At 39.3% G+C, this 13,995-nt stretch overlaps 1 protein-coding gene across 2 annotated transcripts in view; it reads right to left on the reverse strand.

The window, feature by feature from the left end:
* Window positions 1-13,995, reverse strand: part of LOC149782445 (E3 ubiquitin-protein ligase MIB2-like) — a 174,729-nt gene that overhangs the window by 129,686 nt on the left and 31,048 nt on the right. For both annotated transcript variants that reach the window (XM_089933859.1, XM_089933860.1), the window contains one exon: window positions 12,028-12,149. In XM_089933859.1, coding sequence (XP_089789985.1) covers window positions 12,028-12,149 — 122 coding nt within the window. The remainder of the gene's footprint in view (window positions 1-12,027; window positions 12,150-13,995) is intronic.

Genomic DNA, 13,995 nt, shown 5'->3' on the forward strand with positions numbered 1-13,995 from the left:
TGCCATCAATTCGAAATGTTGACCAACTGTGAGATGCGCCATCACGCTTGAATTCATTGATACAATCGCGTATTTTATTCAACAGGGTTTTATCGTTTATTAACGCTTTTGGTGTGTCCTTGAGGACTCTATCGAGATTAAACCTAATATTTTTCCGGGGTTTAATTGCTGCCAATCTCTCGAACTCATCCATATAATTAAAACAAGTATTTAAATGAAAGAATATAGTATAATGAATCACTGCAAATGGTTGATGATTGGGTCGACAACCCCGTGCAATAAATCATGTAGAGGAGAATTCTGCGGGTATCATTTACAAAGCGTTCGTAATGGTTCTCTTGGCCCCCTCCCGTGCTTGGTTTGCCACGTCGGTGTAAGAGGAAAATCGCAGTTGTGTATTAATTGTGGCGGAAAGCGATACAGGGAACTAAAACGCTATTATGACAAGCGAATTAAAAACGCCGTCATTGATCCCACCGCAGACTTCGTCATCAAAACCCCCCAAGACTACGTTGAAAGATTCATAATTAAACCAAATAATAAATTAGACAAATAGTATTATTATACAAATGGACCAAGAATTTCAGCCGCATCCTGTGTTCGTCAGTTACGAGGCGTCTCGCGACGGCATTGTTAGAAACCGCAAACTGAAGAAGCCGGTTGGTACCGTAAATAATCACGGGTATTTAATGTTTGGTGCCGGAAAGAAGAAATATCTCTGTCACAGAATCATCTATGAATGTTTTCACGGATTAATCGAGAATGGGCTTGTTATTGATCATATTAATAATAATAAGACTGATAATTCTCTTACAAACTTGCAAGCTATCTCTCAGAGTGAAAATAGTAAAAAAGGCCAAACTGGTAAATGCTCAAAAAAAGCAAAAAGCGTAAAATCATTTGATACAACAACTCACGAGGAAAAAATATTTCAGTCGATGAATGAGGCAGGAAAATATTTCGATATTTGTAGAGCCTCAATACAATTTGTTGCAGAACGAGTATATCAAACAGCGATCTCAAAAAAGACCGGGCATAGAATTCGATTTTCATATATAACAGAAATTAGCGAGTGACAAGGTCACCAGCGCCTATGGCGCTGACAAGGCCACCATGACAGTGTGAAACGTTATTGTCCGTTCCGGAAGAAAACAAAGTATGAACACCTCGGAATTGATACACGGGGTTTTCATTTTTTTTTATTTAAAAACAAGATGTTTTATAAGAATAATGAATATCGAAGACATCAATAATATATTAACTGAGATTTCAAAATTAAAAAATCAAGGAATTGAATTATCTGATGGTCTCGACAGTGAAAAAATATTATCCGATTATGAAATTATTAACGAACAATCGAAACGGGGGCGTTTTACCCTGGCCCGCGAGTACTTTTTTATAAAACGATTACAACATACGATTAATGAAAACTTGTACCACAATGACGCAAATGCATTCATTGGACTATTTACTGCCGTTGAAATAATACGAAAAAAACTCGGACGTGTTTATGAACGACGCCGGGAGATTTCTAGCAAGATCAAAAACATTAGAAGGATTATAGACGAAAACTCCGACGAGAAATTAGAAATTGCGAAGCAATTGCAATAATGGTAGGCGAATCACTTACTACTCGGCTAGCCAGAGAGCGGCTAGCAGCGCTTAGAAGGTTTATACCGTTACGGGACAGGGTCCGAGAACAACTTCAAACGCGGCAGCAACTACAAACCGATTTTACTGTTGGAAGCGAACAACTCTTTGCCCCGGTAACTAAAGCGACCAAAGATGTTACGGCGGCAACTGTACCCGTTCTTGGTGCGCTTGAAAAGATAGCGGCTCAGACCGAACAAACAAAAAGGTCTTTAGAAACACTTCCTGCAAAAATAGCGGCTGCTACAACACGGAGGCCGCCACCACTCGCTATAACCGAACCACAAGAACCCTATGTTACAATGGCCGATGAAGAAGAACTAGGTGCTACTGCGAAAGAACCGGAAGAAGAAATACCAGAAGAAGAAATACCGGAAGAAGAAATACCGGAAGAAAAAGAGGGGAATATACCCCGTATTGTACTCAAGAAGAGCACAATAGATCAAATTAGAGGCTTCAGCAACAGGGAAGAATTAATTAATTTTACTGCCAACAATTTTGCTAAGAGCATACGAGATAAGAAGCATATCAATAGCGGTTACGAGAAAAATATAAAGTCGTTAAAAGACTGGGCAAGAATAGTGTATTTAGCAAGTAAACATAAAGATGCATTACCACATCATAGTAAATCCGATTACGACGCATTCCACAAGGAAGTTAAGAGTATAACACCAAAAAAAGGAAAAGGATACTCTGTTGGTAAAGAATCCTATGGCGTTACCTGTCCTAATAGTGTTCTCAGTGATATATCACGGCTGGAAGTACTAATCGGAGGAAAACGAGCCGGAAATAACTCTACGGAAATAATCAATGAGGCCGCTGATATTTGCAAGCGTTTATTTGCAGGCGGTATTATGGACATTAATGCATATCGAACGCTCATAGACGAACTCGTGGATGATTAATTGGAAAACTGGTGTTTTTAATAAGGATGATCATACACTACAACCATGATAAACCAGTACTCGTCTACGTGGTAAACTCGCGATTGCCTGTTTACCGCGCGTACTATGGAGATGGTCTCGGTAGCACCATTGCGGGGTTATTTACAAGAATGGCTCCAAAAGTAGCGCCGTTAGCCAAACAATTAGGGATGAAGGCTATTGATGTTATTCGTGATAAGGGAATTGGTGCTATTGGAGATGTTGCCGGAAAGGCGCTTTCAGCCGCGCGGGACAAACTAATGTCGTTGGTGAAATTCAGGAGAAAAAAACAGATGCCATCAACGACAGTGATGCCTGCAAATATCAGTAAAGTAATAAATAACGCCGTGGAAGAAAAACTAGAGTCGTTGGCGGCGACTCAGTCGTTGGCGGCGACTCAGTCGTTGGCGACGACTCCGTCGTTGGCGACTTCGCCATCCGCCGATGCGGCAACCAACGCGCTCATGAACGCGATAGCGGGAAGTGGTTTAAATTCAAAGAATTTACGACGAAAAAATCGCAATTGAAAACATCAACATGATAAATAATAGAATGTTTGCGCGTACCGCTGATCCCGCGTTTGATATGGACGCCCCAGTACGCAGGGATGATTCTGTCCGTGATTATCAATATTATTCTTATTATGCAGCGCAACCTGACCTACGATCGCGAATTGAACTTCAAGTCCAAGATACCAGTAAATACTTTCTGCCGTGTGAAGCGTTTATCGAAATCGAGGGAGAACTCGTGACAAATGCTGCCGATAATGCACCATACGCAGATGACCATCGTGTTCGAGTTGGCTTCGTCAACAACGGTATCATGGCGTTATTTGAGAGCGCCAGATATCTTATTGACGGGCGAGAAATTGAATCAATAGAACGCGAGGTTGATGTTGCAACGACGATAATTGGGTTAGCGAGGTATTCAGATGATTATACAAGATCGGCGGGCCCATCTATGATGTTTGCGAAGGACTCCACCGATAACGCTGATCATCTTCAGTACATTAACGTGCTGGTGGAAAAAGATACCGCATTTGACCCACAAGCTGAAGCAGCCAATCCAGACCGCAGAGCAAAACCAGGCGCTGAGTTCAATATCATAAAAAGTACTAACGATAATTTTAATCTAGGATTCGCAGCACGAGTAGGAATGTTGCAAAGACCACGCCGAAAGTTTTCATGCGCGATTCCACTCCATCACATATTTGGATTCTGCAGAAATGTCAGAAAAGTTGTCTATGGGGCTAAGCATACAATTGCCCTGACGCGAAGGGGCGATGATAACAATGCAATATGGCATGCTGCTGGCGTCGCTGCCGGTAAAGTCATTTTAACTAAAATGGCATTGTGGATGCCGGTGCTGACTCCATCAGTTACCACGGAAGCACGATTGTTAGCATTTATGGAACAGGGAGGGAAATCGTTGTTGAGTTGGCTAGCGGTAACAACTGATGCTAAAGAAGATAACGTCGCCGATACGTTTACATGGCACCTAGCATCAAAACAGGGTGTTTCAGCCCCGCGTCATATATTCATAGCGCTACAGAATAGGGAACGATTGGGCAGTCAAGAACGCAGCCATATGATATTTGATCAATTAGGAGTCAGGGATGTTTCGCTGAGAATAAACGGACAACAGGAACCATCCGAGGATATACAGCTTAATTACGGTGACAACCATGTCGCACGTGTGTATCATCGATTGCTGTCATATATGGGTCGTGATCAAAACGTCGACACTGGTTTGCAAATATCACAACTTGATTTTAAAAACCTGTATCCGATTTATTATTTTTCGCTGGAACATCTTGATTTAACGAGACAATCCGTCGTTGATATACACTTCAGAGCTCGTATAGCCCCGGCTGGTGTTAATTATAGAGCGGTTGCTGTCATTCTCAGCGATAAATCAATGCTGTTGGAAGGCGTTGGTGGACGAATGAGAATCGTTGATGCGCCAGTGGAAAACATGTAATTGAAAGCATAAACGCGTTTACAATAAAATGTCGTATAGTGTCGTCAGTGTAGAGTTGACTGATGGTCAAGTCAAGAAATTACGATCAAAGTCGGCTAAACAATGCGGAACCACAATAACGCTGAAGCCGTCGCAGATGGCGGGTGGTAATCATAAGATATCGTTGACGGCGCGTCAAATAAAACATTTCAATGACGCGATTAAGAATAAAAAAGGTGTTCAAATAGATTTCTCGGCCGCAGCGATCAAAGACATGGAAAAGACCGGTGGGATATTTCCGCTGTTAGCTGCGATTCCAGCGTTGATTGCCGCGGCCGCACCAGCAGTGGCTAAGGCGGCGGCGTTAGGAGCCGTTGGTACCGCGGCGGGAATGGCATTGAAGAAGGCAACCGGGAAAGGCTACAAAAAAAAACGACCCGTGGCCGGAAAGGGTCTAAGACTACCGGGAACCCCGTATTCATGGTACTCGGGAAAGGGTCTAAGACTACCGGGAACCGTTTATTGACCCGGGGGTCAATGATTCCAATGTCTAATTTTGATTTAATAGACGCCGCGAACGCGCTAGCGATAAAAAACTTCAGAGGTGTTTTTATGAGGGATCAATTACCGGCGGCACCAAGGAATATTGAAACAGGCATAATTAACCTCGATGGGTCCTCCGGAGCGGGAACTCATTGGGTTGCATACGCGATTGATCCGCGTGCGATCGTCTATTTTGATTCATACGGGTTAGCCCCGCCGAAAGAGTTTATGCGGTATATCCGGGCGTGTTCAGCCCCGGCGTGTTCAGCCCGGGTTTTTTATTCCACGCTGCCAACACAGCAGTTAAGTGACCCACCAATATGCGGCCGTGAGGTATTGAACGTACTCGCGGCGATTTCATCATCGCGAAAACCACCTCATGTGGTTGTAAACGAATACACTAGTGGGGTCGTAGAGGCCCGGCGGGTTAATTAGAAACATCGTTTTTTTCTACAATAACGATGATTGATATTTGGGGACGACCGGTTTCGGCGCTGAAAGAATCCACGGAAACGGCCGCCGCCGACATAAAAAAACTAATTGAGGATGAAATCGCTGATATGTTAAATTTAATCAGTGTTGACCCAGGCGAAATAGTTGTATTTCAAGACCGCCAGGGTAAATTGAAATCCGGTAATGTGTCACTGAATGATGTTTTAACACGACAGCGTGATGCCGCCGAGGACACTATCGCGTTATATACCGGCGACGGACGACTCAAACCGGGTGAACATATATCGGCGGTAACATTAGTCAAAGACGGTTTTATAAGGTTGGATAGATCGGTGACCGAACTTGACGCGCAGGTGAAAAAATCTGTCACCGAGGTGAAAAAATCTATCACCGATATACAACTCACTACCGCTAGTTTTTTCGGGACCCCGGCGGTAACCGAACCAAATCTTGCAGCAATAATGGGTGCTATTTTGGATTTTGCAACGCTGTCGGGCCAATTTGTCTCGTTACGGAAAAATGTTAACAGGATCGATGACAACTTTGATAAATTCTTTGGTAAAAAAAATACCAGACCGGATGAGATTACAACAACTATAAATGATATCACTGCGTATGGACAGGAAATAAAAACAATCAAACTTGATGTTGCAGAGAACAGAAATGGTGTAGACGTGCATGAACGGGAAATAGGAATAATCGGCGCTAATGTTGCAACGATCATAAATAATGTAGACTCGCATGGACGGAAAATAGAAACAATCAAAACTGATGTTACAACGATCATAAATAATATGAGCGCGCATACACAGGAAATAGGAACAATCAAAACTGATATTGAAGCGAACAAAAAGGGTGTGGACGCGCATACACAGGAAATAGGAACAATCAAAACTGATGTTGAAGCGAACAAAAAAAATGTAGACGCGTATTGGCGGGGAATAGGATTAATTAAAACTGATGTTGCAGCGAATAAAAAAGGTATAGACGTGCATACATATGAAATAGAAACAATCAAACTTGATGTTGCAGCGAACAAAAAAAGTATGACCGAGAATACACGGGAAATAGAAATAATCAAAACTAATGTTGCAGCGAACAAGAATAATATAGACGCGAGTTGGCGGGGAGTAGGAATAGTTATAACTGATGTTGAAGCGATTAAAGACAGACTACCGAGAATGGCAGAGCAACTCGAAAAAATAAAAACCCCTCATGAGAACATCATCAACACAGTATACACAATTCGGCATGGATCATTCGATTGGACTCTTACACAGAATACAGTAAATATCACCGCAACTGTTAAGGGCATTTATCGACTGACACTGGTTTCAATGATGCAGTTTAATATATTATCGTCGAGTTCATCCGGGTTTAACAATACAATATCAACAATTATAGACAAGGACGCAACTGAACCGTTTACAATTTATGCCGTTGATGGAAATTTAACCAGGGCAAACATTACATGGTATGTGGAATTTGTAGCGAATCTAAGTAATTAAAAACACTAGCTCTTTTAAAATAAAAATGACCACCAAGGAAATTGAATCAGAGGTATCACCGACGTCACATCAATATCGATTCGATACCGCAAAAGAATTTTCCGCGAACTTGAAAACGCTTTCCGAACAATACCGTGCAAAAATAAAAAAATACCGCCGAAAAATAACCGCCATCGACGCGGTCGTGTACTCGGTATCGGGTATAGTAGCTGGCGCCGGTGTTATTTTATCCACGATGACCACGATAACCCCGATCGCTGTTCCAATCGCTGTCTCCGCGATGACAACAGTTGCTGGAGTCGCCAACGCAATCACTAGGAAGATATCATCGTGTTTTCAGAAAAAACTCAACGAGTATACAGTAAAACATCAAATAGTATCCGACGCATACTCGAAATTATCCGGGTTGATCTCGTTATCGATTGATAATTTGTTCGTATCCGATGTTGAATTCTCCACGATGGTCCAGTTATATAGCTCCGCGATGTCAAAAATCGAGGATTTTCAACTGGAAGCCGGAACCACCTGGTTGTTGAAATTAGACACTAAAGACAACGAATAATAATAATGTCGCTGAACCCCGAAGGGTCTCAATTACTTCAGCGAATCGTGGAGAATACCACTCCGGTACAAACAAATATGATATCGATAACATCAACGAAACCCGAATTCAGTGTAAACTTCCCATCGCCGGTTCCAGTAAAGGAAATAGCGCTGGCAAAATTGCGAATATATCACAGTTGGCCTAATATCCGAGCGGACGCATTTAACGGACAACAACCTAATAACTCGCTGGTTTTTGCACGGACAAATAAACCCGATGGGACCCCAGACTGGGAGGAGGTTACAATACCAACTGGGTCATACCAAATAGAACAAATCAATAAAGAATTTCAACGCAGGATAAAATCAATCACAGGAAAGGAATCAAAAATAGCTATTACGGTTCATGAACCGACGTTATCGTCGACGATTGAAATAAGCACACCGGGGTATATGGTTGATATTTATAACAGTTCAATAAGAACCATACTAGGATGGCCTGAGAATCCACCCGCGGACACCCCCCCATCAACTATCCTCAGACACGATAACGGAGATGGTGGTAGGCATATCGCCCCGTACAACGTAAATATCGCATCGGTGATAGCGATTAATCTAGTGTGTGATGTTATCGAAGGGAGTTACCAGGTAAATACCAAGCAATCAAATCAAGCTCAACAGGGGTATATCCTTTATTCGTTTTCACCAACAGCCCCTCCCGGATTTTTAATCGTTGAGAGTCCGATTAATCCAGTCTATATGAGATGCCATAATCGGTTTTTAACGAGAATTAATTTTAGAATTACCGATCAGTCAAATAACCTAATTGATCTACAGGAGGAGGAGTTAGTGATCACTCTGTTTGTAAGATCATTGTAAATAACTTCTTAGCAGCAGAGGGGGCGATGACATCGACGCGGTCGTCGATGTGCTTACCGGACGCTGACGACGCTGGGGATCAACGCGCAGAAGGTGTTAATTAAACCAAATGACGACGCGACGATCCCCCAACGACGTCGTCGTTTTTTTTTTACCAGGCGCTGACGACACTAGATCGTTGAGTTGCAGAAAGTAATAATTAAGCAAAATAACGATTGGACAAAATGTCCGATTCGCCCCCTCTGCTGCTAGAGGCCATTTTATATATGAATAAATATACGATAACAAAATATAATTTGCCAGGAATGCCTTAGCAGAGAGGTTTAGCAATAAACAAAACTTCTAAAAAAAAATCTAAATTGCATTCATATAGCAGGAAAAACTAATTAGGCCATCAACATTTAGACATAAAAATACCTACTAAATTTAATTTACCTATGTCAAGTAAGTGTTTTGTATCAGTGCTTAATGGAACAGACATACGGATGTATAGACAGGAGCAAACCTAAATGTGGCTGCTATGAAGGGAGAGGGGTGACATAACTAGGTATGACAGATGGACAGATGGAAGGAAAGACAGAAGGTTGCATGGACAAACAAGGGTAGCACCAAATCTCACTTCAACATTTTGTAGAGTATAAAATCAGACAGTTGTAAACATAATTTTATCTATTGTGTTGGTTTAATCATATATTATTTCACTTTAAAATACAGTAGTGCCTAACCTGTAAAAGTAAACCCTGGGAATTATTATTGCCATTTTGTCTTGCTGACCTGTAAATGTAAACCCCAGGAATTGTTATTGCCATTTTGTCTTGCTGCCTGTAAAAGTAAATCCCAGTAGTTATTACTGCCATTTTTTCTTGCTGACATGTAAAAGTAAACCCCATGAATTATTGCCATTTAGTGTTGATGACTTGTAAAAGTAACCCCAGGAAATTATGGCCATTTTAGTCTTGCTGACCTGTAAAAGTAAACTCCAGGAGTTAATGCCATTTTGTCTTGCTGAAAGGTTAAAAGATTAGCAACACTATTACCAACACTGATGTAATATGTCTTACATTTTTTGCTTTGCTGGTGACCTTTGACCTTCAGATGAGCTTTGAATGTATAATATCTGGTCTAATTATAAATCATACATTTTTTTAAAAAAGTTCACCTCCTTAAATTCTGATGCTACAGTATGAAAATTACAAACAGAACTAGTGTTATTTGATCTTGGTACATCACAAAGGTCCCTACTCAGCAAATCTACTAAGATGGGCCTCAAGCATTAAAACTTGTGCTGGAAAACAAAAGTTAGAAGATTATAGTTTTCTGGGCCATAACTCCTCTAAATGATGACATGGAATAATATAAATCCAAAACAAATTTAGCTGAAATCCAGCAAACTTTTATTAAAGTTATGCCACAGAAGTTAAAAGTTAGTAGGATGGGCTATCAGGGGCCATAACTCTATTCTTCTACATATTGATGTGGAACAATTCAAGTTAAAATTATTCAAGATTTCATTAATATAAATCTGATCTGATTAAAATCCATGTTTAGGGGGAGCTCACCAGTTATTATGTACTTTTGAGAGAGTGACGTATGTAAGGTGAAGTTGTTTGCATATAAAACATGCACAATGGAGGGAATGTTGGCATACCTCTATGCTACATTAATGTAATGTGGATGATATTTCTTTGGATATTGTACTTTTGGAAATTGTACATGATCTAAGCACACTGTTAACTAAAATGACTGCTCCCTTGTGCTAAAAAATCAGCCTGAATTAGGTTAAAGTACACTATCCATAGCAGCTATTAAAATAGGGAAAATGAATTTTGCCAGACAAAACAATACCAGCTTCTGAAAGTGCAATGAATGAATTACCAAATATATCAAATGTAAAAAAAGTTATCGGTTCTTTTTTTATATAATTTACCTCTGAATTTCCGGAAGTGAAAATGACCAAGTGGAGCTAGCACTTTTTTGAAAGTGCACATCTGGAGTAAGGCCAAGCTGTATACTCTATAACCCATATTACACCCATCAATCATACACCAAAATAAAGGGAATTAAAGGTTCTTTGAATTATACCTAAGATGTACAAGGTCTTTTTTAAATAGCCAGTACAACCAGTGAGGAAAGCCGGGGAAATTCTTTATCTTTAAAATTCTAACCCTATGCAAAATACGAAACTGTAGAGTGCCACCTTAGTAAAGGTATGCTATGGAAACTAAGGTTGAGTGGAAGAGTAAACAGGGGCCATAACTCTTGTGAATGATGTTGTGAAATACTGGAAAATTCAAGTTTTCATTAATATAAATCAGCATACCAAGTTTACTTTAAATCCAATACAAATTAGTAAAGTTATGTTGTGGAAACCAAAGTAAGTAGGATGGACAATCAAAGGCCATAACTCCTGTAAATGATGTTGAGGAAACGCTGGAAATCAAACTCTTTCCAAGTCCATTCATTCTAAATCCACAAGATATATCTGGTTGAATTCCAACAACTTCTGGTAAAGTTTCCTTGTAGAAATCAAAGTAAGGAGTTTTATATGATCCACCTGGGGACATAACTCTTGTAAATAATGATGTAGAAATCAGAATGCTGAAAATCAAACTCATTCAAAGTTTTATCAATATACAACTGCATACTAAATTTGGATGAGATCAATATAGGGCCATAACTTCTGTAAATAATGCTCTGGAATAACAAATATCAAAATCATTCAAACAGGGAAAAAAACAGTCCAAATTTGGTTGAAATTAAAAAAGTTTTGGTAAAGTTGTTTTGTGGAAGCAACGTCAAGAGGACAATGAAATCAAACTTGTGAAATGTTTTGTCAATATAACACAGCATGCTAAGTTTGTTTAAAATCAAACAATCTTCTGTAGCGGTTTCTTACAATATCATGGGGACCACTCCAGTGACCTAGTGGTTGGAGCATCTGCCTTGGATGTGGGAGGTCGCAGGTCCCAACCCCAACCGAGTCATACTCATACCAATGACTTATAAAAAATGGTATCAACAGTTGTCTTGCTAGGTGCTCAGCATTAAGAGGTTAGTGTTAGGACTGGTTGGCCTGGAGTCAGGATAATGTGACTGGGTGGGACATCATGCTATATGTCTGCAACATGATGCCCCAGTGCTAACACACTGCAGACACTGTAGCAATATGACTGAAAAATTGTTAAAGCTACATTAAAAATTCTGATCACACACACACACACAATATCATGGTCTGAAATAAATAGCATGATCTGTCAAGTTTAAAACAGTTTCCTGCATGCCAAAGCCTACAAGGAACATTACAACATGAAATTAGCCATTAAAATCACAAGACTATTTAAACAAATTATGAAATGTTTGGGTAAAAACAGCAATTTTCCCACTTTTCAACCTCAAATCAATCTGATATAAGAATTTTCCGACAGAGTAGACTATATCTGCCAAAAACAAATTTGTCAGCACTTTCTACAGGCAAAACAACAAACAAATTTCACCATGTTTTCATTCAATCCACTTCTCCTCCAAGGCAAGTTTCATCAAATTTATGACTAAAGGTAAATTATACTTACATCTTCCAAAACTGGATTCCAGCAGTTATAATCCATATTTAGAGCCTGGAATGCTTCAGAGTTGAGATTAACAAAAACTTCATCACCTGGGTTAAGTATCACATCCATGGGCATTGTGAGATCTATATTCAAGGAAAGAAAACAGGATGATTAATAAAAGCAGAAGTTTTTCTAAAATATGTACACAGTAGTTGGTCAGAAGTTATTCATTTACATGTAGAGGTAAAGTTTGTCTTTTACATGAAAACAGAACAACATAATTCTTGAATATGGTAAATGCTCACAAGATGGTCCCGTTTTAAGTCAAACAAGGGCCATAACTCTTCAAAAATCAACAGAAAATGACAAACTTTGAGATTTACTAGCCATTGTGTATAATTTAGCCAAAAATCTGCACTCAAACTAAATTATTAAAAGAAACCAATTTGAGTTCTATTTTAACTCATAAAAGTCGGAGACATTACACAAAAAATGAAACCAGTCTATTTATTGGCTCAACAAAGAACCACTTACTGTTATACTTCTCAGCTGTTTCAAATTGAAATATTAATGATCTGAATATAAGACATATGGTATATTATAATGAACCACTGACCCTTTATATAAGAAATCTGGGGACAAACAGAGGAAAATATTTGTCCAAAGGGGTCATTACATCATTAGATTTTAATGAACACTATTGAAAATCCATCTTTAGAAGTATACAATATTGATCCTAGCTGTACATTGGATTTCAGTAACAATAATCTTTTTCACATGTCATCAAATAAATAAATATCTTTAGGTTTTTCGGACCAGTCACACATAAATACAAACAAGTAAAAGTACAAGTCCTTCAAGCCAGAAAGAAACCTCAATATAAAACAATTCATTATTGGATAGAATATGCAAGGTCAGATATAAAAAGTCATGTATATTCCCCCAAATAGAAGGTTTAACACTTGATTGCTATGAAAGCCACCTGAGTTGCTAAGAAGCAGGGGTGCAGAAATCTATTGTCTGGATTTTCTGAGTTGGAAATTTGTCCTTATGGAAAACCAACTTTTGCAAGGTTACTTGCCCATGGACAAATACATTTTGACCTGTAACTTGAAAAGGCAGTAGTTCCCGTTTTGTCTGAGCAATGTTCACACAAGTGCACTTCATACTTTCAAGCAATTACCTTACAGGTGCATTGTATATTCATACTTACAAGCAATTACCTTACGGGTGCATTGTATATTCATACTTACAAGCAATTACCTTACAGGTGTATTGTATATTCATACTTACAAGCAATTACCTTATGGGTGCATTGCATATTCATACTTACAAGCAATTACCTTACGGGTGCATTGTATATTCATACTTACAAGCAATTACCTTATGGGTGCATTGTATATTCATACTTACAAGCAATTACCTTATGGGTGCATTGTATATTCATACTTACAAGCAATTACCTTACGGGTGCATTGTATATTCATACTTACAAGCAACTACCTTACGGGTGCATTGTATATTCATACTTACAAGCAATTACCTTACAGGTGCATTGTATATTCATACTTACAAGCAATTACCTTACGGGTGCATTGTATATTCATAATTACAAGCAATTACCTTACGGGTGCATTGCATATTCATACTTACAAGCAATTATCTTGTATATTCATGCATACATGTAATGTATGCTGAAATTTATCGATTAGGACTGAAATCAGCCACAGCTTTAATGGATACGACCATTGGAAGTGGTCAGTACTGGTTTAATCAATATCTTTTTATGGTTACATCTGAATGAATTTCATTGGCTGGAGGATAGGGTTTCCCTAGGGAATCTGTCATTTTGAGTCAATTGCTGGACTCCTTCCAACCATTATGTGTGACTACAATGAATTTTCCCAGGACTGTGTCTGAGCAGATCATTTTCTTACAAAGCTTGGACCAAACATTGAAAAATAATGAAAAGTCAACAAAACGGGCTAA

Source organism: Sinohyriopsis cumingii, chromosome 15 (assembly GCF_028554795.1).
Source record: "Sinohyriopsis cumingii isolate HCF-2022 chromosome 15, ASM2855479v2, whole genome shotgun sequence".
Taxonomy (NCBI): domain Eukaryota; kingdom Metazoa; phylum Mollusca; class Bivalvia; order Unionida; family Unionidae; genus Sinohyriopsis; species Sinohyriopsis cumingii.